Here is a 27,170-nt window from a genome sequence, read left to right as displayed (position 1 = left end):
ACGCATATCGAAGGGATTGAACGCTAAAAGGAGCGTAAAGTTCATGAAGTGGAGGAGATAGGAGCGACATCCAAGGGTTGGAGAATTGTAACAACCCAAAAATCAAGACATAAATTTTTTTGTTTTTAGATTAATAAATCGCTAATACATGTCTATCTCCTGAAACCAAAGTAATTAAGTTTTAACAAAACATCGACAAATCAGAGTAATTCATAGAAAACAGAAACATGTGGTGTGTGCTCTTCAATAATCTCGAGCCCTTCCATTTGAAAATCGGAGTACCTGCAACATAAACTGACAACCTTAAGCACAAAGCTTACCGAGTTCCCCAAAATATCATACAACATACAAACACAGATTATCATGCACATACATATAGTTTCCATGGGCTCCCTTATGGTCTTTATCTATTATGTCATGGCTCCCCATGATCTTTACATGGAATATCATGGTCTTCCCCCATGGTCTGACATCCAATTGCCACGGGCTCCCCCTGGGGTCTTCCATGCAAGTATCACAGAGACAATTAGCATACCACATAACACGTAGTGGGCCTACATTGGTGCCTTCGACCCATGGATATAGTGAGAAGACTCGCCTCTCACTGTTGAATCTTATAGAAAACTCCTGGCTGCAAGTTGTCTGATCCTCGAACTATTAATAACAAAACAACACTCAATTAAAAATTAAGTTCCAATCCATAACCACAACTCCATGCCCGGGGTAAAAGGACCATTTTACCCATAAGCTAGCATTGTCCAAATTTATGACCCAACTACAAACTGAAAGGCCCAAAGGCCTACAAATCAACCATTGGCCCAATCTTCTAAATTGGCCCTAACCCATACATGAACTTACCTTAAGGTCCAACCATTCTTTCTAGTATATATATATATATATATATATATATATATATATATATATATATATATATATATATATATATATATATATAGATCAAATATAAACCTATAAATATTGTGTTACTGTGTAACTAATTTCTGACCAATTATTAATTACATATTTTGTTTTGAATTTTAATTAATTATTCACTGGTAGTTTTGGTATATAAAAATTCTCTTCCTAAATATTAGGCTAATTAAATTTAAATATATCTACTCTCTCTCTCTCATGTCGTTCATATACCCATCCTGAACCCTAGCCGCTTAAACCTGGAGTGATTCTTCCTCCCCTCCTCCGTTTTTCGGCGCCAGTCCCACTCATCGGCACTGGTGCGTCACCGATGACCAGCAATTTCTCATCGTCTTTCTAAATTGAGGGAGGCTAAGTTAGACTCCACCTTCATCATGCGCCAACCAATCGAGTAATCCTTCCCCTCACTCGAAATCCTTACCAATCGGCACATGAAGTCTCTCCGACCATCCCTACACATCTTTGTTTCCCATCGCCGACGTCACCTCCTGATGACGCCTCTACCTTAGGTAAATGTCTTTCTTCGTTTGTTTCTCTTCTTTCCCCCGTCGTATCTTTTATCCTCTCTTTAAATGTGATAAGTTTCTTTATGATAATTGGATTATTTTGTTTATTTCAGCTCAATGTTTACAAATTTTAAATTGGTTATGCGTTCTAATTTCTTTGCTGATTTGAATATTAATTTATCTACCCTAATAAGAATGGATTATTTTTTTATTTTTTGTGTTTAGGTATTTTTTATGGAAAATTAGGACCAAATTTCGAAAAATGATATCAAAAATTTGTTGGGAAGGACATACATCGATTCAACTTAATTTTCAAAAAAGAATATATTTTTTTCTTGTTCTGAACGTGATGTCAATTATTTTGTTGCTTGATTGTATTGTAATCAAGAATGTATATTTTCCTGGAACTACTATGTATATTTTCATTCCTAAACATTTTTTTTCTAGAATTGTATCTATTGACTCATCCATTTTTGTTTGTCCTTAGATTTTGGGAATTATGTGCATGAATATCAAGTCGTGGCCCTCTCCAAAGTTACACACTATATCATTTTATCAAAATATGTTTTATTATTTATTAGCTATTGTGATTTAATTTTGCATATCTTTATTTTGTAGTTACTAGGTTAAAACCCGTGGAAACCACGGGATATAAGTTAGAAATTTTATATAGTAAAAAAAAATTAATAAATATACAAAAACATTTAATAAATATAATTCGGAAAATTAAGACTTTCCTTAAGTTCTGTTTCCCTTATGAAGGTTATTTTATTTGGAAGATGAGAAAAGATGATAGATTTGGGATGTGGATTGTGTTTTGCAACAGATAGGGTGGTAAATTCATAAACGGATCCCTCACGAAGACTTTTTTCAAACTTATAAAATAAGTTTTGGAAAACATTAGCTTGAATTAGAGATCCCTAAACATTAAAGAAGACAACATTATCAAATTGTAATCATGTAAGATATTTATAAAAAATGAACGGTAAAATGCAATATATTTTTTGGAAAACAATAAGAATATACCTGTTCATCCAATAAAATCATTTCGATGGAGTACTTTTCGTTCTCATTAAATTTAGAATTGAGCGTCCATAACTTCAATACTTTGACTTTGATAGTGAAATCCGAATTGACTGGGTCAATGTCTTTTATGAATGTAATCTTTGAAGTAGCCATATCTGTAAAAATAATTTGAAAAGTCAATGAAATGACAATAAATTTTACAACTTGTATTTACTTTATCCCCTAAAAATTTAGTAATAGTATATGTAATATATAATAAGCTTAGTTTTTATATAAACATGAAAAAAAACCAGTTATATAAAAACTGACAGCCAAAAGAAAAAACTAAAAACTTAATTAAAGACTAATATACCCCTAAGACAATTTTCTGACAAACACAACAAATATCATATATAAGAATATAATAAGTTTATTTGATATATAAATATGAACAACAAAATTCAACAAAAAATTAGTTATGTAAACACTGAGAGCCAAAGAAGAAAACAAATAAGTCAATTATAGAGTAAAATACCCCTGGGACGATTTTATGTCCAACACAATAAATAGCATATATAACGAATAATAAGTTTATTTGATATATAAACAACAAAATTAAAAAAAAAACAATCACTTATATAAAAACTGAGAGCCAAAACAGAAAACAAAAAAGTAAATTAAAAACTAAAATACCCTTTAGATGATTTTCTGTCCAACACAACAAATAACATATATAACAAAACTAAAAAAACAAAATAAAAAAGTAGGATGCTATTATATGCAAATAATAATAATAATAATAATAATAATAATAAAATAAAAATAACTTAAAAATAACATAAAATCACCAAACTAAACTGAAAGATTTTCTGTTTGTTCGGTATGTTATATATAATAATATATAACATATATAAAATATAATAAGTTTACTTGATATATAGAGATGAACAACGAAATTAAAAAAAATCAATTACATAAAAACTGAAAGCCATAAACACCGAGAGCCAAAAAAAAAATCAAACAGAACCTTCAAAATGTCACCCAAAAGTAGGATGCTATTATATGAAAAAAAATAAACAAAAACAAAAAAAACAAATATGTTTCAATTTTAAGAAAAATAAAAGGACAGGAGTGATATTTAGTGTTGGAACTTTCAAAATAAAAACAAAAAAGTAAATTAAAGACAAAAATGCCCCTGGGACGATTCAATGTCCAACAAAAGAGTGGTATTTAGTGCTGGAATTTTCTTTTAGATATTTTCAGGGGATAGTTTACTTGATATAACACATATAAAGTATAATAAGTAATTTAAAGACTAAAATACCCCTGGGACCATTTTCTGTCAAACAGAACCTTCAAAATGTCACCCAAAAGTAGGATGCTATTATATGAAAAAAAAAATAAACAAAAACAAAAAAAAACAAATATGTTTCAATTTTAAGAAAAATAAAAGGACAAGAGTGATATTTAGTGCTGGAACTTTCAAAATCAAATAGCATATATAACAAAACTAAAAACAAAAAAGTAAATTAAAGACTAAAATACCCCTGGGACGATTTAATGTCCAACACAAGAGTGGTATTTAGTGCTGGAACTTTCAAAATCAAATAACATATATAAGAAAACTAAAAACAAAAAAGTAAATTAAAGACTAAAATACCCCTGGGACGATTTAATGTCCAACACAAGAGTGGTATTTAGTGCTGGAACTTTCAAAATCAAATAACATATATAAGAAAACTAAAAACAAAAAAGTAAATTAAAGACTATAATACCCCTGGGAACATTTTATGTCGAACAAAAACATGAAGATCAAACTTCAAAGAACATCAAATAATATGAAAACACAAATTGCGAATAATCATTTAATTTAAAAAAAAATAGCAAACATAGCTGCATTGGTTTTAATATATTTTCACAAAATGGTTTTATATTTTCAGTTATGATGATGAACTCACCAGATTTGTTATGTCAACAACGTGCAGAATGCAGATGCAGAAATCGTAATACTGAAGATGAGAATGGATGTTGAAGACAAGAATGCAGAATATAAACGGAGTTAATATATGAGTAAATTGGAATTCCTGATTTTTTGGGATTCATATAAATATTCAAAACAGTCAAAATAAGATAAGATATGCAGTGAATGAAATTGAACGTAAATTGATATTGTTTCCAAAACAACATGAATTTTTTTATTTGAAATTTGAATTTGAATGTTTATATGATCAGAAAATGATAAAGATGAAAAAAAATCGGGTTTTCTCCTAAAGTTATGCAATTTATACGGTTTTTTTAATATTTGTTGTGTTTATAAAACTTTTTAAATTTAGAAAATTTAGAAAATAGGATTTAAATGAATACATGACACGTGGCAAGTATGCATTGTAGAAAAGGGACATGTGGCCAATTATAGGTTTTGTTTATTAGAGGAGGTAGATTTGTATGTTCAGATGTGATGATAAGAAAAGGTTGAAAGACAACCATCAAGCAAAATGTTGGAGTCCGATTTCAAAATGAGAAAATAAACATTTTCTCAAAAATTAACAGTTAGCGGAAGCTTTGTACTCAACAATACAATTTCATTCGGTTAAACTTATGTAGATTTTTAATGTTGTGATGTAACTTTTTCGATATGTAGATTTTTTTGTATTCATACAAGAAGAACAACACATTCTTGAAAGAATATGTATGTTTTTTTTATGTAATTCTTTAAAAAGTATATAAATTTAAAAATGGATTTTATATTTTAGTATGGTCTTTTTGTTTTTGATGTAATTATTTTTAGGAATGTGTTTCGTTTTATATATATATATATATATATATATATATATATATATATATATATATATATATATATATATATATATATATATATATATATATATATATATATATATATATATATATATATATATGGGAAAAGTGAATATACCCTTAAGGGTATATAAGCTTAAGTACCCAAATCACAATATTACGTTGTTTTGTATCATATATACACATCGTAATTGTCCAATGTTCTTCTAATTCAACTTCTAACTTGATTTAATTCCAAGATTTATATAAATTTTACATTTATCTTCATCTTACATAATTTTCATTTTAACTATAATATATAAAGCCTAGTAGGAGACCGACATAAACATGTGATGTAAAAGGAAGATAATAGTGAAATTTCAAAAATATTGAAAGTAAATCAAGTTAGGGGTTGAAGTTTAAGAACATTATAATGAATATATCAAACAAAACGACGTATTATAGTGAGTTAGGGTATCTATCATTATATATCCTTAAGGGTATATTCATTTTTCCATATATATATATATATATATATATATATATATATATATATATATATATATATATATATATATATATATATATATATATATATATATATATATATATATATATATATATATATATATATATATATATATATATATATAGGAGGGTTCAATTGAGAAAAAAAAAGTTTAAGAATGGGGGAATCATTCTCAGTCAATCATTTATTTTTACCGCAAAAGCCTCTAATGTACCGGCGGAAATGAGAAACGAATGCACATGTGTTTTCCAACATAACATATTTCCTTAAACTATGCTAATCATTACCTTAATATATACAAAAACATAGTTTTTTCATTTTTTTTAATTTTTATAAGCTATTTTTATCAAAAAATAATTTTAAATATACCAAAATTCATGATTTTTTATTCTCTACAAATAGACATCCATATTGATATAGTTTTAAGATAAAATAATTTTTTTTTTATATTTTCAGCTATCGTTATTCATAAATGAATAACAATGCATCAGGTTTTATTACAGTACATTCGTTATTCACTTATGAATAAAAAGTATGATTTTTTTTTTTACAATCTAAGTATCATTCATATATGAATATAGCATATAATAAACATAGTATATTCATATTTTAATATTGGACAATGAATTCACTTGTGAATATTAACATAGTATATTCACTTGTGAATATTAGATAGTATATTCACTTATGAGTATTAAATGATATTTCATATGTGAATATTACATAGTATTATATTGTATATCACATGTGAATATTACAGAGTATATTCACTTGTGAATTCTGTAATATTCACATGTGAATATTAGATGATATATTCACTTATGAATATTACGCAGTATATTCACATATGAATATTACAAGGTATATTCACTTATGAATATTGAAGGTATTTTGACAAATTTATATAATTTTTATATGTTATTCACATATGAATAACATACAGACTTGCATATTTGTTTTGTGTTTCTAATAATCATATACTGATTCAGGTGAGAAAACATATTCATATGTGAATATAACGTGCTAATTTAGTTTATGCATTTCATCAAACAGTTGGAGTGCAAACAAGTAAACTATTTTAAAAATGTTAAAAACATCAAGTTATCAATTCCAAATCATCATATACTTCCGATTTCGACTTCAGATGCGACATCCTATCTCTGGTCGATTTCTCAATTTGATTTTGATTTCCGAAAATCCGATTGGGAACATGTGATTACCGATTCTAAGTCCCTCAATGTCGACTGTGACTGCGAGTCCAGAACTCCGATTCTAATTTCATGAACAGCGAAGAAATTCCGGTTTAGTTGAAGAAATCTGGATGATTATTGAAGGTTGGAGGAAAAATTTTGATGATGAACGAACAGTTATCGAATTCTCTATAGTTACGTATTTGAGATTGAAGGTTATTACGATATTTACAAGTTTGTCTTCGTGTCTTTTATGCTTAGATTAAATGAGTGGCTGAGAATGATTCCCTCATTCTCAACCTTTTTTATTTTTTCAATTGAGCCCACCTCTCTCTCTCTCTCTCTCTCTCTATATATATATATATATATATTTCTAGTTAATATTTCATTAAAAATGTTTTGCTTAAATAAATTCATATTCATTTAAAAATGAAAACATATTCTGTCATGAATACAAACAGGTACTATATATTCTTTTTAAAAAAATAAAAATTCTTAATGTAAATAATATAAATTTGATAATCATCATTCAAATTCTCAAAATTTTCAAAGATTTAAAGTAAGAGAATTAATTATACCCATGTGGGGCGTGAGGTCGGGAGTTCTATTCCCTTAAACTACCTCTTGTGGTGCCACATATGGAGAATTTTTCCCTGGAAATCCCTATGGGGGCTGGGTTTGCCCTGTAAAGGAGCTCGAACCCGGGGTACTCGTTGAAATATTGCGAGTAGGCTCCACTTAATTCGTTTGCCGTTTCCAAAAAAAAAACTTCATCATAATTGACTAAAATAACCTTATGATGAAGTTTTTGTTTAATTATATGGTGCATACTATTCTATTTTAAAGGTATACACTCTATGATATTGCCATTCATCCTTTTCATCCAATGGTTCAAATTAAGTTACACGATAGCACAATATTTGTGAGTTACAATAGATTCTAGCTATATATATATATATATATATATATATATATATATATATATATATATATATATATATATATATATATATATATATATATATATATATATTCCAATCATTCACTCATTTTTTATCTACACCATTCTTCTCTTTCTCTCATTTTATTACAAAAAACAGTCATTTTATCATTCAACCAAATATGGAACAAAACCCCAACACCCCTCCTCCAAACACACACATCTGCTTCGATAGGGTTCGCACCATACGAGAACTATATGAACCGATTCAACAATGGAAACCTTTTTAATATCTTGTCACGCACAATGCAATTTTCTACATTGCTCTACATGCAACAAAACTCAAACATTCAACAAAACATTTTCCACACTTTCTCTTCCATGCCGCAAACAACCACATATCCACCATCCACACAAGATACGGTTCCCAATACACAAGAAGGAGGTAGTCGGAGAATTGGTGGGAAAGGGAAAAAGAAAGGGAAATCAATCGTTGAAACTGAAGGAGAAGAAGAACCTCCTCTATGGTGGACACCATATGAGCAATACACGCTGATTGTGTCGTGGTACGGGACTTCAAAAAATCTAACTATAGGCAGTGTTATAAAACTCACTGAGTTGGCCGATTACTCCTCCGAGTACTCGCTACTCTCCCCCCCCCCCCCCTTGCCGAGGCGAGTTATATAATCCCGAGTACTCCCCAATCGGCCCCTTACGAACCGAGTAGTGTTGTGAAATTCGGTCAACTCGGTGATTAATATGTATAATATACTTAATGATTTATTATTTAACACATACACATGTGATTATTACTACATATATATCTTAAATTTTCAGTAATTATTCACGAAGTGAGACCATTATGTGTTTTTCATTTTTTGTGTATTCACTTGTATCCAATTTTGTTATATATTTCAATCAAATTATGATTTTATCTTATCATTTTTGACATATATAATTTCCCTAAAAATATTTCTACACAAATTTCCAAATTCGAGTACTCCCCGAGTACTCGCTACTCGATAGTCGGCCGAACAGGTACCGAGTAACGAGTTCTACAACCTTGACTATAGAAAATGATATAAAGAGGGATGGTTTTTGGGAAGTGCTCGACTTTTTACACAATTTTGAAGAAAGACGGGGCATATCGCAATACTGATACATTTAGTAGCAAGTGGACTCCAATTAGTCGGAAGTGCACAAAGTTTAATGAGATCTACAACAAAACTTTCTTTGCAAAAAGAAAGTGGTGCGAATAATTTCGATGTGTTCAAAGCTGCGAGGGAGTAATATCATGTCGAAATGGGTCATGTTTTCGAGTACAAAAATTTTTGGGAGATGGTGAGAAACGATCCAAAATAGCTTAAAACGCCAACATTGTTGGAAGTACAATCGAAGAGGTCGTGTGGTTCAGGATCGTTTGACGTTTCAGACACACAAACTAACATAAACCTCAACGTCGACACATATGAAATCCCCGACAACATCGAAGAGATCTCACCCCCTCCCCACATTGACCGGTCGGATGTGAAAGTGAAGCATGTTCAACGACACAGGGACAAAGCCGACAGAATGGCACAAGAGTTGGCAGAAGTTAAAGAAAAGTTTGACCAACATAATTTAATCGCACAACTAGAGGTTGAAGTGCAACGTGAGCACTTGCAGTTCCTTCGTAAGAAAGCGAAGGAAAATCAAATGACGAGGGATTTAGCAATTATTCAGACTAGCGATGAAAATATGAGACCACGACAAGTGCAAGTGCTCCAAAAGATGAAGTAGATGATCTAGAATAAATATTTGGATGACTGGTGTATCGTTTTTTTTGTTTTTAGGACTATGATTTTTTTCCTTTTTTTGTTTATTTTTTCCTGCATTCAATGTATTTTTTGTGTAATGTTATTTTTTGTTTCTAATGTTTTGGTCAATTTAGGATTTAATTAAATTGCATGTTTTTATATAAATAATATAACGTGAATAAATAAACAAATTGGAAACCAAAAAATAAATAAATCAAATAAAAGAGATTGAAAAAAGAAAAAAAATTGAAAAATAAAAAGAAATGATGACATGGAAAATAGAGGTTAGGGTGTTATAACAAGTTGTCTAATTCCTTTAATTGATGTTATAACACCATACTGACATGACATGTGAGGTAACACCTTTTTGGTGCATTAACACATTACAACATATTGGCCACACCCACCAACCTAATGAACCGTCACTTTTACTACATTATGTACGTTTCTTTTTCTTATTGTAGTAGACTTCAAAAGGAATGGATACGTCTTACACATCTTACTATTGCTAAATTAGTGTTTTAACTTTCGGGATTTTGCCATAAATAGACAATTTTTAGGGCAAATTTCAAAAGTTAGTCACAAAAAATTGAATTTCCAGCTATTTACACACATTTTGCGGAGGGGATCTCTACGGGCTTTACGAAATGCTGGTGTTCTCTGAGGAATGACATTTTGGTAAATAATGTAGGGGTATTTTGCTGCTTGTAAGTTAGTCAATTCTGATTCCGAGTTTGGTTAATTTTGCTGCTTCCTCGTCGACCTTCATTGACCTCTGCTACTTTCTTTGCTGACATCTGCTGCTTCCTCCCTTGTCGATACCTATGGTGGATCTATTTATGTGAATCGTCAAGACTTACAGACGAAGGTAGATGGATCCAGTCATCGATTAGTAGAGAAATTCGTTAAAGATATCAATTAGAAGCAATAAAAAAACCTTAATTCTGTTTTTGGAGAAGAACCATTTTGCGGAGCATATAGGTCGATTCGCAGAGGGTGCTCCGTGAAATCACCATTTGCTCTGCAGAATGCCCATTTTTTTTTTGTTTTTTTGTATACCCCATTATAACAATGTAGTTTCAATTTATTACCTTTTATACACAAAGCGTTGAAAGTATGTTGTTATGAAGAATAATCAGTGAAAGTACATAGCAATGTAGTTTCACTTTATTACCTTTTATACACAAATCATTGAGAGTACGTTGTTATTTTTTCCCTTTTTCGATTTTTTTTCTCACTAAGCTATAAAAAATAATCATTGAAAAGTAAGTTGCTATTTCTTTTATCTCTACCTTATTATAGCAATGTAGTTTCAGTTTATTACCTTTTATACACAAATCATTGAAAGTATGTTGTTATGTTTTTCCCTTTTTGATTTTTTTTCACTAAGATATAAAAACAATCATTGAAAGTACGTTGCTATTTATTGCACTTTTAAATCTTTGTTTTTTTATAGATAATTACTAACCTTATATATATATATATATATATATATATATATATATATATATATATATATATATATATATATATATATATATAATTGTTTTGTAGCACGATAATCTCGGACAAAAAGCTAATTTAACTTTAAAAGGCGTCGTGGGTACCATCATTAAAGACTATTTTACACGACTAACTAAATTGAAACGAGCATTATTTGAAGCTTCACCGTTTGAGAAATTGTTAGGAATGCATGTCCCCAATGGTGACCCTTTACTCGTGCGTTTGATGATGTTGCATGAAGTATGGTCTTAAAGGATGTTTGAAGCGAGGAGGTTTCAGTTTGAGATAAGGGGGGTCCAGTTGTATTTTGGTGAAACGGAGTATATTTTATAAGTGGGTTATGAGTTAGTCCTTGTGTCGATTTACTCCACGAAGAAAAAGGGCGGCTAAATTCAAATCTTCGGGCTCGGTTGTTCCCAAACATTACATATGCAACTTTGCGGCTGAGAAATATAGAAGAGTACATTAAGTCTCCAAAATATCAGCGACTTGTGGATGAAGATGTGGTAATGCTTATCCAACTTGTTTTTGTGTTGAAAGGTCTCCACGGACGGGACGCTAATACGTGCATTCCAACGTTAGTATATAAGCTTGTTGATAATTTAAATAACTGGTTTATAAATACAAAAGTAATTATAATAATTAAAATCAAAATTGCAAGTTTGCATGGGGTACATATTTATGGACCTATAATTCGGGGTTGATATATGGAATGTTTGAGAAAATATAAAAATTTAAACTATTTATGCGGACCAATCCTGAGTTGACGAAAATACATAAATATACCGTTTTCGGTTTTATACTTCCGTTTAACGTTAGTTTCAAATGGAATTTTAAATAATTATCATAGTTTCCTTTTATACCATAATAGTATTGTACTTTCGTTTTTATGCCATAATAACATCGTGCTTTCATTTTCATCCTATAATAGCATCCTAGTTTCGTTTTTATATCATAATAGCATTATATTATTGTTTTTATGCCATAATAGCATCATACTTTTGTTTTTATACTATAATAGCATCTTAGTTTCATTTTGATACCATAATAGCATTTTACTATCATTTTTATGCCATAATATCATCATACTTTCCTTTTTATCCCATAGATGTGGGTTTGGGAGACGTTCCCAAAGGCAAGGCAGTTTGCTATTCACACACTGAAAGAATTGCCACAAATGAGGGTGTGCAGAAGAAAAACAATACTATCTTGGGATTAATGTCATTATATAATAAACGTGTCTTTGGTATGTTAACTATATTATAATTATATATAGTTATACACTCCACTGTTTTTTCCTGTTAAACTAAAAATCTAATATTTGCAGCCTAACAACCAGCCACGTGTTATCGTGGCAACAAAGACAGAGATCCTTGAGTGGTATTATGTTCGTTATGTGAATTTGACTATGAACCGTGTGGAATCTCCCCCAAGGCAGCAAAGTCCACCACCTTCTGTTGTCGAACCTCATTGAGGAAAGAAGTATAAGTACGAAACATCATCCACGACCTTAATTGCTTCTTCCTCGCACCAACCTGTTCGTATGTCAAGTGACGCATCAACAAAGTCGGGAAAGAAGACGAAGACGAGCACCTAGTCATTGACGAGGCACTGAATAGATGTTGCTAGTTAGTGGTCTTCTAAAGTAGACCTTGTATTGTAGAAAAAAGATAAACCAAATATAGGGTTTAGTGAGGAGGACATGGTAAATGAAGTGGAGGAAGAAACATATTACCGACATGTTGAATGATACAATGTTTTGGCCCCATTTAACCTATACCTTCAACGCTGATACTCAAACGACCTCAGAAAACTATCGTAACACCCTTGATATTAAAGAAAAATGGTATGAAATAAATACATAAATTTTGTTAATCAACGATCTTTATAACAAAATTGAAGACGCACGTCCGAATGATGCTGATGAACTCATCTTGGAGGTGGCTAAAGAGGAATACAAATCCATTAGCAACGAGTTGAAATTAGACTATGAAGCCCTTTGTAATCTTATCAAAGATCTCACGTATTTTTAATTTGTATTGCATTTATAGTAGGTTATTTATTATTTATTTGTATTGCATCTATATTAGGTTATTTATATGTATTGCTTTGTATTAGTTTTTTTTTTTTTTTTTTTTTTTTTTTTTTTTTTTTTTGTATGTCGTTTGTATTAGGTTATTTTTACGTATTATGTTTGTATTATGTTATTTATGAAAATAGTTGGGTTATTTTCTTGTAGCACCTGGTTCCTGGTACGTAAAATTTATCTTAGTGTTTTTCATTTTTAGCCTTGGACTCGGCGAGTTGTAGGTCCGACTCGCGGAGTAGTGACGGGATCCGAAACACGTTTAAGTTGGCGACTTGGCGAGTCCATATTCTAGACTCGACGAGTCCCTGCTGTCTGATGAAACCCTAAATTTCAAGGGTTTGCACCCTATTTAAACCCTCTTATCCGTCCCAAGCTCGCCCCCATTCACCCTCAGAGCTCTATACTTCGTTCAAGGCTTGTTCCTTGTGAGTTTGAAGCTTTTTGGTGTGTTGTCTTGAAGATTTTGTGAGGGAAGGAATGTGGATCAAGAAGAGAAGAAGGAGGCTAGACATATTTGGGTTATCTCAGTGATTTCCTGGAGGTATAACTTAGTATCCCTCTGTTTTCATGCTTATTGTCCTTTGTAGCTCCATGAATTCCTTCTTGAGCCTTTCCCAAGCTTTTTTGTGCATTAGGGTTGGTAATAAGTTGTTTAGCCTCTAGATCTAGGCATGATTGAGCTCCAGGAGCTTGGATCTACTGCCTTTATGGAGCCATATTGCATGAAAGCCCTAGATCTACTCTTTTGGTGCATTTTGAGCCCTAGAATCCTCATGGGTGTTTATTGACACGTAAAGTTGGAAACTTTACGTGTTAATCAGGCCCTAGAAACCCAGATCTATGAATGTCATGAGCTGGATTCAAGCAGAATTGCGTATATAGTTTTTGCATGTGGCCGACTCAGCGAGTCGAGTCGCGAGTCACCGAGTTTTCCCCCTTTTCGTATTTGCAGGTTGGAGTAGTGAGTCATTGGGTGTGACTCAGTGGGTCGGAATCCAGACTCACTCATGAAGTAACTCGGCGAGTCAATGCCATGACTCGGCGAGTTCAAGGCAATCTTCTTGCCTCAAGAACAGACTCGGCAAGTTGTTCATACAACTCGGCGAGTCTCAACATAGAGTGTTCTTCGGATGAAGATGAACTCAGCGAGTTGTTCATACAACTCGGCGAGTAGGATGAAGGATTATTGGCCTTTGGTTTAGAAGGAAAACCCGTCGAGTCTATGCCTAACTCGACGAGTAGAGACGAGTTTTAGTCAGACAAAGGGATAAGGACTCGGCGTGTTGGCAATCCAACTCGACGAGTCGGGCCAACTGGCAGCGACTTTGACTTGATTCTTGGTTGGGTTAGGGGTAAATGGTCATTTTACCCCGAGGTCGGTTAGCAGTGTTTGAATAAGGGTCTTGTGGGAATTATAGCCGGAGGATTTCCGGAGCAGCAGCAGCAAAAGGCAGTCGGTTCCCACACAGATCAGCGGCTACTTTGAGGTGAGTTACCTTCCAGTAGCGGTGGGTCTACGGCCACAATGCCGGCCCACCAGTAGGAGTTGTATGATAGATGATTGTCTCCGTCATATTCATCTAAGGTTGCTACTACCTATGAAATGTTTATGTGCTAGTATGATATGCTGCTATGTGCTAGTGACAGTAGGGGGAGATAGTCCCCAGATTATCGGTCGATAGGGCCGAAGGGGCGGTCATGCCCAGCCATGCTAGATAGATTATGAGATATATGTGTTATCTGGTAGTAGTAGGGGGTGAAATAGTCCCCAGTACCCGGTCGAGAGGACCGAAGGGGAGACCAGCACCCATATATGCTAGTCAGTATCCGGTCGAGAGGACCGAAGGGGAGGCAAGCTCCCAGTTATACTGGTCAGTATACGGTCGAGAGGACCGAAGGGGAGGCCAACTCCCAAATATACTAGTCAGTATCCGGTCGAGAGGACCGAAGGGGTAGGTCGGGCACCCAGATATGCCTGACAATATATGTATGTTATGTGATTGTATGATATGTGGTATGTTGGGGGAACTCACTAAGCTTCGTGCTTACAGTTTTTAGTTTTGGTTTCAGGTACCTCTTTTTTGAAGGGGAAGGAGCTGACTCGGTAGCGGTACATCACACACATGCTTTGTATTCCGCATTATGATATCTTCCTGGGGAATTGTACTCTGACACTTTTATGTTTATGACAATGTTTTCCCGACATGCAACATCTTTTGTGAAATGATATGATCGTTGAATGATTTATTCCTAAATGTTTTGCTAAGTACATGTTTTAAAAACGAAAATTTTGGCTCGTATTTTTGGGATGTTACAAGTTGGTATCAGAGCCCTGGTTTGAGGGAGTCGGACACACCTTCGGGGGTGTTTGAACTCAAATCGAGGGATTAAAAGATTATGGGAAAAAGAAAATGTTTTCTAAAAGGCTAAGTAAAGGGTTTTAAGAAAGAACAAAATGTGTGATGTGCACGACCGGCCGAGCTCAAGTAAGTATTCCCCAAAGTACCCATACAAGCTTATGTTATGTTTATCAGTTTCAGTAGAATAGCATGCTAGAATAGGACTAAGGATCTATGCGTGATGCCTTATGTGCCTGCTTTATGTGCTTCAGTGTATGAAAAGTTGCATGCTAGAACTGAGTAGACAGCAGTAGGATAGCCTGTTTAGGTTATGCCTGATAGTACGAGTTTAGCATTGTATGCTAGTTCAGTTTTTCTCTACGAGGATAGAGTTGCTTGAGATTGTTTCCTTTTGTCCAAATGTTGTTTTCTTTGTGCTATGTGGGCTTTGAGTGATGGGAGTTAGCTGTTAGGTGAATACGTTAAGGTCACATGTGATCAGGGTTGAATAATCTCAGAGTGTTGGATTTGACCCTATTGCGTAGCTCTTGTTTGAGTCCTAACCGTTGTAGGGATGAGTCCCTTACTCGAAGGATTATCCGAGCCTCGTCACATGTGATTGTATTCAGGTAATAGCTAATTGGCATCACCAAGAGACCTTCAGCAGCTGACGACTGGGTTGGGTGGAGTCAGAGGTTTCCTAGGGTAAGCCTAGGATAAGAGTAGTAGAGATCAGCGGTAGTGAAAGGGAACTGGTGGAGTCAAGGCAGTCCTTGGAGAAGGTACGGATAGATGTGGAAGGTAGTATGGGCCCGTACTATTGAAAGCAGAGGATCCGTACCCGAATCGAGGAAGGTCAAGATAAGACCAGGGAACTTGTAGTAGGTGTGATCCCTCCAGAGGTATCAGTATAGCTAACAGTTGTTATTTCTTTTGTATTTCAGAATGGTGGTACTACGCTCGAGGCCTACAGTTGGCAATACAGGAGAGGGATCGGGTTCAGGATCAGGTTTCAAGCCAGTAGATGAGGGGCTACACGAGTTCATCGCGTCAGAGATCACCAGAGGCATCCTTGAGTCGACCCCCATTATCTTCGGGTCGATCAAGGAAAGGATATTGGAGTTGATGGAGGATCGCCTCCGGGCATTCAGGAGCGACATGGAATCTGGCCAGTCGGGATCTCGCACGCTGTCCTTCAAGGACTTTCGGAGCAGTGGTGTGCCGGATTTTCACGGGGCGAAGGACCCCATAGCTGCCAGACGATGGATTGCATACATTGAGTCTGCACAGTTGACTAGCTTCTGCCCTGAGGGGTCGAAGGTGAGATATGCAGCAGGATGTTTGAGAGATCGAGCTATGGATTGGTGGGAGTCCGTTGGTGACTCGTTGGGAGCCTCGACTGTTGAGGCTATGACCTGGTCGGACTTCGTGACCAGGTTCAGGGCAGAGTTTGCGTCGGCTGTCGAGCTTCAGCAGCTGGCCAGGAGTTCCTAGATATGAGACAGACGACGGAGACTGTGGCGGAGATCATCGCCAAGTTCTGGGAGAGGGCGTTGCTGGTGCCCCAGTACACGGGTGACGAGGATATGAGGAGAACCCGCTACCATGATATGCTCCGAGCTGATATTCGGGAGCATGTCAGTTTTTCAGCTTGCCTCACTTTGGACTCTATGATTGCCAAGGCAAGGGAGAGGGAGATAGATCTGTAGCACATCCGGAAGAGGAAAGCGGAGGAGGGGCATGTTATGGGGGCTTCAGGGAAGAAGCCCAAGGGATCAGATGCGGGGCCGAAAGGCCAACAGGGGCGGGGCCGCTGCAGGAAATGCGGCAAGACGCCCGAGGGAGCGTGCAAGTTGGGATCGTCAGGCTGCTACAAGTGCGGCAAGTTAGGGCACTTCAGCAGGGATTGTATTGCCCGTGCACCTGTGATTCAGACATCGGAGTTGCTGTGTTTTCACTGCAACCAGAGGGGCCACAAGAAGGCCAAGTGCCCCCAGTTGACAGCATCAGCGCCGGGTAAGGTGCCGGCTCCAGCTACCCTGCGGATTACAGATGGCCAGTAGGGCAAGGCAGAGGCTCCAGTGGTGAGGAGCCGGGCGTTTCAGCTGACGGCAGAGGAGGCATGCGCCGCACCCGATGTGGTGACGAGTATGATTCTTTCCCTCTACTTTATTTTTGTAATGTTATGATATTGATATGTGCTCTGTGTATATGCATTAGGATCGTTCCATGTGAACGGTATTCCTGTCCAGGTGTTGTTTGACTCGGGTGCCACCCGGTCATTTGTTTCCCTTGCGCTTAGCAAGAGGTTTACTGAGTCTTTGGGCATTTTGGATTGTCCTTTAGAGGTAGAGATTGCCGATGATAGATCAGTACGAGCATCAGCAGTGTTCAGGGATTGTGTTCTGAGGTTATTTGAGGAGCGCTATTTGGTGGATTTGGTTCCCATCCCGTTGCGTGGGAACAAGGTGATTATAGGCTTGGATTGGTTGAGCCCTAATGGGGCGGTGACAGATTGCGCGCAGCAACTAGTGCGGGTCAGGACCCCAAGTGGGGGAGAGTTGGTGATCCACGGCGAGAGGCCACAGCGTGGACCTATAGTATGTTCAGCAGCGAGAGCTAGGTGCTACCTTCAGCAGGGTTGCGCGAGATATGTTGCGTATGTTATGGATACCCGAGAGACGGGTAAGGCGACGGTGAGCGAGGTTCCAGTGGTGCGAGACTACGCTGATGTGTTCCCAGAGGAGCTTCCTGGAATACCTCCGGAGCGTCAGGTGGAGTTCAGAATCGACCTAGTTCCTGGTGCGGCTCCAATAGCCAAGGCACCCTATCGGTTGGCTCCTCCCGAGATGCAGGAGTTGTCTACGCAACTGCAGGAGCTACTAGACAAAGGATTTATTCGACCGAGCAGTTCACCCTGGGGAGCCCCAATCCTGTTTGTGAAGAAGAAGGACGGGTCGCATCGGATGTGTATAGATTACCGGGAGCTGAATAAGGTAACGGTGAAGAACCGTTACCCACTCCTGAGGATTGATGACGTCTTTGACCAGTTGCAGGGAGCATCTTGGTTCTCCAAGATCGATTTGCGTTCAGGTTATCATCAGATGAGGGTCAGAGAGGAGGATGTACAGAAGACCACATTTCGGACGCGCTATGGCCATTATGAGTTCGTGGTGATGTCGTTTGGGCTCACCAATGCTCTTGCCGCGTTCATGGACCTCATGAACCATGTGTGTAGACCGATGTTGGATCGGTCTGTGATAGTTTTCATTGATGACATCTTGGTTTATTCTAAGACACAGGAGGAGCACGAGGAGCATTTGAGAGAGGTTTTGGAGACCTTGAGGAGGGAGAGCTTGTACGCCAAGTTCTCCATGTGTGAGTTTTGGTTGCGCGAAGTGTAGTTTCTTGGGCACCTCGTCAACCAGAACGGGATTTAGGTAGACCCGGCCAAGGTGGAGGCCGTGATGAGATGGGAGGTTCCGAAGTCTCCATCCGAGATTCGGAGTTTCCTAGGATTGGCAGGTTACTATCGGAGATTCATTCGGGATTTCTCCAAGATAGTCGTACCCCTGACACGGTTGACTAGGAAAGCCATGGTCTTTCGATGGGGGCCTGAGCAGCAGGCAATGTTCGAGATTCTGAGGCAGAGATTTTGCGAGGCGCCAATCTTAGCCCTGCCCGAGGGCGTAGAGGATTTTGTGGTATACTGTGATGTGTCTATCTTAGGCTTAGGCGCAGTATTGATGCAGAGGGGTCATGTCATTGCTTATGCCTCGAGGCAGCTGAAGCCTCACGAGGCGAACTACCCGACGCATGATTTAGAGCTGGGGGCAGTGGTCTTCGCCCTCAAGATTTGGCGGCATTACCTCTACGGGGTTCGATGTACCATTTACACGGACCACAAGAGTTTGAGGTACCTCATGGATCAGCCGAATCTGAACATGAGGCAGCGTCGGTGGTTGGACGTGGTGAAGGATTATGATTGCGAGATCCTTTACCACCCGGGGAAGGCCAATGTGGTGGCCGATGCGCTTAGCCGCAAGGCGGCGCCGATCAGGGATATTTGCATGAGGATGACTGTGGTGACTCCCCTGTTGGAGCAGATTCGGGAGGCTCAACAGGAGGCTATGAAGGAGGAACATCGAAAAAGTGAGTGAATAGTGGGTCAAGTCACCTCCTTTGATTATGATAGCCAGGGGTTATTGACACTACACCGTAGGGTGTGGGTGCCATATCATGGAGGCGTGCGCCAGATCTTGATGGAGGAGGCGCACAAATCCCGATTCTCTATTCATCCAGGGGCGACGAAGATGTATAGGGATCTTCGTCTAGACTATTGGTGGCCCTGCATGAAGCGGGATGTGGCGTGGTACGTCGAGCGGTGTTTGAACTGCAGGAAGGTCAAGTCCGAGCATTAGAGACCGCATGGCAAGATGCAGCCGTTGGACATCCCGTTGTGGAAATGGGAGGATATTACGATGGATTTTATCACAAAGCTTCCCCGGACGGCGCGAGGAGTAGATTTGATTTGGGTCATCGTGGATCGATTGACCAAGAGCGCCCATTTTATTCTGATTCAGGAAAGTATCTCGGCCGAAAAGTTGGCCGATATCTATATCAGGGAGATAGTGGCACGGCACGGGGTGCCAGTGTCAGTGATATCAGATCGAGATGTGCGGTTCACTTCCAGGTTTTGGAAGAAGTTTCATGATGAGTTGGGCACTCGTCTGCACTTTAGCACCGCCTATCACCCACAGACGGATGGTCAGAGTGAGCGGACCATCCAGACTTTGGAGGATATGTTGCGGTCATGCGTGCTAGATTTCGGTGGTAGCTGGGATACCTATCTTCCCTTGGCTGAGTTCTCGTACAACAACAGCTGCCACGCGATTATTGACCGTCCCCATTCGAGATGTTGTACGGTCGGAGGTGCAGGACCCCGATATGTTGGGGTGAAGTTGGCCAGAGAGTCATGGGGAGCACCGAGGTGGTGCTCAAGACGACTGAGAGAATCCAGCAGGTTCGGAGCAGGCTTCAGACTGCGCAGGGTCGGTAGAAAAGTTATGCTGACAAGCGTCGATCAGACCTGGAGTTCCAGGTCGGGGATATGGTTCTCCTGAAAGTGTCGCCTTGGAAAGGCGTCATTCGATTCAGGAAGCAGGGCAAGTTGGGCCCGAGATTCATTGGTCCGTTTAGGGTTGTAGCCCGGGTGGGCAAGGTGGCATATTGGCTGGATCTGCCAGCCGAGCTCAGCCAGATCCACAACACCTTCCATGTCTCCCAGCTGCGGAAGTGTCTCATGGATGATTCAGCGGTGGTGCCGTTAGAGGATATACAGGTTGATGACAGTCTGAATTACATTGAGCGCCCAGTCGCAATCCTCGACCGGAAGTCGAAGGATCTAAGGAACAAGAGGGTGGAATTAGTGAAGGTGCAGTGGCAGCACCGAAAGGGGTCCGAGTGGACTTGGGAGCCGGTGGAAGAAATGATGGAGCATTACCCCGAGCTATTTTAGGATCGAGCAGCAGACTTCGAGGACGAAGTCTAAAATAAGTGAGGGAGATTTGTAGCACCTGGTTCCTAGTACATAAAATTTATCTTAGTGTTTTTAATTTTTAGCCTTGGACTCGGCGAGTTGTAGGTCGGGCTCGCCGAGTAGTGACGGGATCCGGAACACGTTTAAGTTGGCGACTCGGCGAGTCCCCGCTGTCTGATGAAACCCTAAATTTCAAGGGTTTGCACCCTATTTAAAACCTCTTATCTATCCCAAGCTCGCCCCCATTCACCCTCAGAGCTCTATACTTCGTTCAAGCCTTGTTCATTGTGAGTTTGAAGCTTTTTGGTGTGTTTTCTTGAAGATTTGGTGAGGGAAGGAGTGTGGATCAAGAAGAGAAGAAGGAGGCTGTTTAGTGGTCATTTTTTGATCATTAAATGAACTAAAAAGCTTATTTGTCCCCGTATTTTACCATTTATATCATTTTTTGAGCTTAAAAAGATAAATGTATGTTAATGAGTGTAATCAACATAATATTTCCCGGTTGGTATTTTTGTGCCCATTCAGTTGGGTTTTTGACCTGTCTTGCATGTGTTCCGCATCTTTTATTCTATTGGACGATGGGAGTTGGGCTTCTTCTTATGAAGTCCAAAGTTTTTAAAGGAATTGACGGCTCATTAACTTGTTTTTACAAGTTCACCTAAGTTTTTTTAGGTCCCCTCCTCTTATTCTACAGGTTGGTGGGAGATGGTTTTCTTGCACGGAATCCATAATATAGCACCATGTGCTTCTCATGTGAATTGACAGCTTCCATCACCACTTGTCATCACAAGTGCAACTTGAGTTTCATGGGTTCCCCACCGCCTAGTCTACGGGTCATGGTGGGAGTTTGACTTCCTCTTATGAAGTTCAAAAATTTATAAGGAATTGATGGATTTTATCTGGTGTATACAAGATTGCCTAGGCTTCTTAGGCCCCCACCACTTATTCACCGAGTCTTGGTGGGAGTTGGACTCATATTATAATGTCCAAATGGTTTCAGCAAGGAATTGACGGATTTGAAAGAAGATAAATTCATCACGAGAAAATAAGGTGAATAAAAGATGTTTGGCAGATTGACCACGTCTCAGTGTTTTCATCATATCCGGCTCCTCAGGACTCCGACTTAGGCGATTCAAGATGTTTCGGTAACTAGACACAATTATCTACAAGTTTCGTGTTTTGCGTTTTCACTAATTCAGTCGTTTTCCAGTTCAAAATCGACTTGGAAGTTGAAGTTAGTTTACTGGACGAAAATCAAAAGCTAAAGTAAATTTTGAAATAAAGTTGAAAGATAAAGGGCTAAAGTTGTAACATGCTGAAAGTTGAAAGATAACGGGATAAATTTGTGCAATGCTTGAAGGTTGGAGGATCATTCATGTAATTATGATCTATATAATAATTGTTAGGCGATCAAATGGGGGGTGGCACGAATAAAAGAAAATACGCACGGAAAATACCTACGAAGATAAGATGGCCGCCATTCCTTCAGCCACCACGATTGTTGCGATTGAAGAGGACATATGACTTCGTTCTTGAGGCTACGTATGCAGCAATCACATATACGAAGTAAATCAATTTGGTCCTCTATTTGACTTTCTAGTTATTTTGTTTATTTATTTACTTTTGTTTCACCTGCTACGTAACTTGCTTTCGGTTCATAACTTTCTTTTCATTGTGTGTTAGTTTTATGGTTGTTTTAAATATGATGTTTAAACTTTGTTTATCCACTGTTATCAATTTTAATTTTATGGAGTAATAATCTTTAGGGTTTGGTTGACTAGGGTGAGATGATAATTTTAATGTAGTTGATTTTGTTTGAACTAATTTTGTTGAAATCGAATAGCATATTCAAATGTGTTCTTATTTTAAAAATATAAATTTTGATGGGTAACTTTGATTTTGGCTAACACTTGATCAACGTTAGTTAGGGTTAAGTTTCTTGGTTTAAATTTAATATTTACATGCTTATATTGACTTCGAGAGAAGCTTTATTTGTGACGTCGTTTGAATATGAATGTGCGGTTTCGTTATCTCGCTTAAACTTAACATAGACGTGTGTTAGTGCATTTTTAACAAAACCATTGGACTTAATGCTTTTTAAAATCATAAACTACATAGAGATATGAGTGAATGTTTTTTTTTTATCGAATCATGAGACCGAGAGGTAATTGATAAATTTTGTTGGTGTTAAGTTATTCGTTTCTATATAATTGGTTTGACAAATTAGTTGCATTAGAAGAATCATTGAATCCGTATAAGTCAACTGAATCCTGTTTTTCTCATAATTGTTAAATTGTTCAATTGTTTTCTTTGTTTGTTCGATTATTTTAGTTTTCATTTTTATCTTGGTGAATTTAGTTTAATTTTATTTTAGTTGTTTCCTTAGTTTAATAAAACCAATCACTTTTGCAATCAATTGCCTAGTTCACTCTTCCTTAGAATAGGATAGTCCCTGTGGGTTCGATATCTGGTCTTACCACTATATTACTTGCACGACCTCGTATACTTGCGAGTACGCGTTTTCGTCAACAAGTTTTTGGCGCCGTTGCCGGGGACTATTTTTATTTTTAAGTTAGATCATTAGGTAGTTGTTAGACTCTTAAACATCTTGAGGATATTTTACTCTGGCCGGTCGAAGATTCAAACCACCTGAATTTGCGCTTGATTAGGAGATTGAAAGAACTTTGAGAGGGTTGAGGAGACTTAGGAATCAAGAAGGTATGGGAGATAATAGAAACGAAAACAATAATGGAAACAGAGGTTTCGAAGGAACAAACCCGCCAATTGTCAGCGCAACAATTAATGCTGACAATTTTGAATTCAAGCCTGTGATGTTTCAGATGATCAATAACAATGGTCTCTTTGGAGGTATGCCTAGTGATGAGCCCTTGTCCCATCTGCGTTCCTTTAACCAGATGTGCGATAATTTCAAACAAAGAGGCATGACGGCTGATGCATTTAGGATGAGATTATTTCCATACACACTACGAGGGAAAGCTCGAGACTGGTTTGAGTCTTTGCCTTCTGATTCCATCACTACTTAGGAGGAATTAAGAGAAAAATTCCTAAAAAGATTTTTCCCACCCACTCGAAATGCAAATCTAAGAAACGCCATCACATCATTCCGACAAATGGATGGTGAATCGTTATGGGAAGTGTGGGAGAGATGGAACAATTTGCTAAGAAAATGTCCAACACATCGACTCCCTGACGATGTGAAACTCGAGACATTTTACCAAGGTTTGGATGCTCAAACACGCATGCTAGTATATACATCAGCTGGAGGAGCATTACTTACAAAGAGCTATGAGGAGAGCGTGGAGATATTGGATAGAATAGCAACTAATAATTTCCAATGGCCCACAGATAGGGTACATGCAAGTGGTTCGAAAGGAAGTACACCAACTGAAGTTTGTCTTGCAACTCAAAATGATGCATTAGCAGCCGAGTTGGCCACAATCAAGAGCATGATGAAGAATATGATGTCAAGCAATGGGATGAAAGAGAAGAAGGTTGACTTTTGTGCAGTTTATCAAGGCGTCCATGGTTATAGTGAGTGCCCACAGAATCCTGAATCTGTATTTTTCATGGGAAGTCAAAATTTCCCACGACAAAACAATCCATACTCTGAAACATACAATCCAAGATGGAGAAATCATCCTAATTTCTCATGGGGTGGACAACAACAACAAATGCATCCTCAACAAGAGCAGTTTCAGCAAAGGCCTCAAAACCCACCAAGGTTTTATCAAATGCCAAATCAGCAAGTGAGACCACAAGGAGGTGCATTCCACCAGGCATCAGGAAGTAGTTCAAAACCAGCAACGCCTTCATCAAATCAAGAGATGTCACCTTTCGAGAAAGCAATGATGGAGTTTATGATCAAACAAGATCAAAAGACCGAGGCACGTGAAAAGAATCAAGCAATTGCTATGAGAAATTTAGAAAATCAATTAGGGTAATTAGCACAAGCATTGAACTTACGAGAACCTGGAACGTTGCCAAGTAACACCCAAAATCCAGGTAATTTCAATGATAAGATGCAATGTAATGCCATCACACTTAGATTAGGAAAGGAGTTAGCTCCAAAGAATCATGACTTACCAGTCACCGATGATGAGCAGCACCCGGTAAGTGTTGAGACTCATAAAAAGAAGCAAGAATTGAAAGATGATGAAAAAGAGTATGTCGAGATTGAGGACATAACTGATGAGGAGTACATGAAGAAGAAAGTGAACAAGGAAGGTCCAACAAGTTCAAGTCCAAGTGTTGGAAATGAAAAGAAAGCCCAAGAAAAAGATGCTCGAACTGGTGCGACAGTTACACCAACAACCTTACCTTTCCCACCTAGGAAAAGTAAATCCAAGGAAGATAATGGGCAATTTAAGAAGTTTCTAGAGATCCTTTCTCAAACTTCATATCAACATCCTTTTTTTTAAAGCCTTAAAACAAATGCCCACATATGCAAAGTTCATGAAGGAAGTTCTTACAAGGAAAAGAGTTTCGAGAGAGTTTGAGACTGTTGCAATGACGAAAAGTTGCACATCAATAATCAAAAACAAATTACCTGTGAAGAAGGATGATCCAGGTAGTTTCATTCTACCGTGCAAAATTGGAAAATTTGACAAGATTGGTTTGTGTGACCTTGGTGCAAGTATCAATTTAATGCCTTTGTCAATTTTTCGAGAATTAGGACTTGGTGAAGCTAGACCGACCATAGTTTCACTCCAGCTAGCAGACCGATCTATGGTATATCCAGAAGTTAAAATAGAGGATATCATTATCAAGGTTGATAATCTTTTCATTCCAGCTGATTTTATCATTTTGGATTATGAAGCTGAAGATGATTGTGGAATAATTTTAGGGAGGCCATTTTTGGCAACTGCTGAAGCTTTAATTGATGTAAAAAAGGGAGAGGTTACATTGAGAGTAAATGACGAGCAAAAGACTTTTAATATGTTTAAGGCTATCAAAAAACCTTCTAATGTGGAAGAATGCTCATTCATACGAGTTACAAATGGATTGGTAGATTTAAAGGAGACCCACTTGAACAAGGTGACTTGTAACATGGAGAAAAATAAAGAGTCCACAGTTAAAAGTGTAGTGACTCGGGTCAAGGAGAAGCATGACTTGAATGATAGTGTGATTGAATCATCTTTGCCATCCCTTGAAAAAGTATATGATTTAGAGTTGAAGTGGCCTTCAGAACACTTGATGAAGGTTGGAAAGAAAAGGATGAAACATTTGTTGAGGCATGAGGAGTTTAAAATAGAAAATCATGAAAATATCAAAATTCAAATGTTTGGGGACACGAAATGGCAGGGCAACGAGATTTTGAAAAGAGACAATGAGAGAAAGGATTTGGGTGATCAAACAACAAGAAAAACACCATTTTAGAGAAGGAAAAGAGGAAGTGATTGTGCTTCATTTGAAGCGGGTTGAAGAGTAATTTGTTTGTTTTATTTATTTTTATTTTTATTTTTATTTTATTTTTTTTTAAATTTATTTTTATTAGTATTAGTATTATTATTTTTGTTTTATTTTTGCTTTTGTTTTATATTTGTTTTTTGTTTATTTCAATTATTTTCATTTTTGCATCATTGTTTTTTTTATTTCTTATTATTTGTTTTGTTCTAATAAATTTATCAAGTGTGCAGCCCTTGTTTGCTATCCGTGTAGTTAATGGTGAAGTGAGAGTCGTGGTAAGGAAAATGTTCGGCCTATGCTTACAGATCAGCCGTCACGATATGCGTTCTTGGTTTATCATATCATGTGAGATGACATGCCATCAGGGAGTATTTTTTTATTCTATTTTTATTGCTCGGGACGAGCAATGTTTAAAGTTTGGGGATGTGTTTAGTGGTCATTTTTCGATCATTAAATGAACTAAAAAGCTTATTTTTGTCCCCGTATTTTACCATTTATATCATTTTTTGAGCTTAAAAAGATAAATGTATGTTAATGAGTGTAATCAACATAATATTTCCCGGTTGGTATTTTTGTGC

At 37.2% G+C, this 27,170-nt stretch overlaps 2 protein-coding genes and 1 long non-coding RNA gene across 3 annotated transcripts; 2 read left to right on the top strand and 1 right to left on the bottom strand.

Moving 5' to 3' along the window:
- The first annotated feature begins 1,078 nt into the window (after positions 1-1,078).
- Positions 1,079-1,917, top strand: LOC111889039 (uncharacterized). The gene is made up of 2 exons (XR_008231753.1): positions 1,079-1,442; positions 1,665-1,917. It is a non-coding gene; the product is annotated as an uncharacterized LOC111889039 (long non-coding RNA).
- Positions 1,918-2,143: 226 nt separating this feature from the next.
- On the bottom strand, positions 2,144-2,758 carry LOC128133570 (uncharacterized). The gene is made up of 2 exons (XM_052771063.1): positions 2,466-2,758; positions 2,144-2,359 (listed from the first exon to the last, which is right to left on the bottom strand). The coding sequence occupies exons 1-2, from the start codon at positions 2,616-2,618 to the stop codon at positions 2,144-2,146; spliced, it is 369 nt and encodes a 122-aa protein (XP_052627023.1). The 5' UTR covers positions 2,619-2,758.
- Positions 2,759-24,296: 21,538 nt separating this feature from the next.
- On the top strand, positions 24,297-26,562 carry LOC111889024 (uncharacterized). Its single transcript, XM_023885151.2, has 3 exons — positions 24,297-25,123; positions 25,232-25,521; positions 25,607-26,562. Exons 1-3 carry the CDS (start codon positions 24,297-24,299, stop codon positions 26,560-26,562), a joined length of 2,073 nt encoding a protein of 690 aa, XP_023740919.2.
- The last annotated feature ends 608 nt before the right edge of the window (positions 26,563-27,170 follow it).

Source organism: Lactuca sativa, chromosome 4 (genome assembly GCF_002870075.4).
Source record: "Lactuca sativa cultivar Salinas chromosome 4, Lsat_Salinas_v11, whole genome shotgun sequence".
Lineage (NCBI taxonomy): Eukaryota > Viridiplantae > Streptophyta > Magnoliopsida > Asterales > Asteraceae > Lactuca > Lactuca sativa.
Note: the sequence above shows the minus strand (reverse complement) of the source record. Positions and strands in the feature narration are given on the sequence as shown.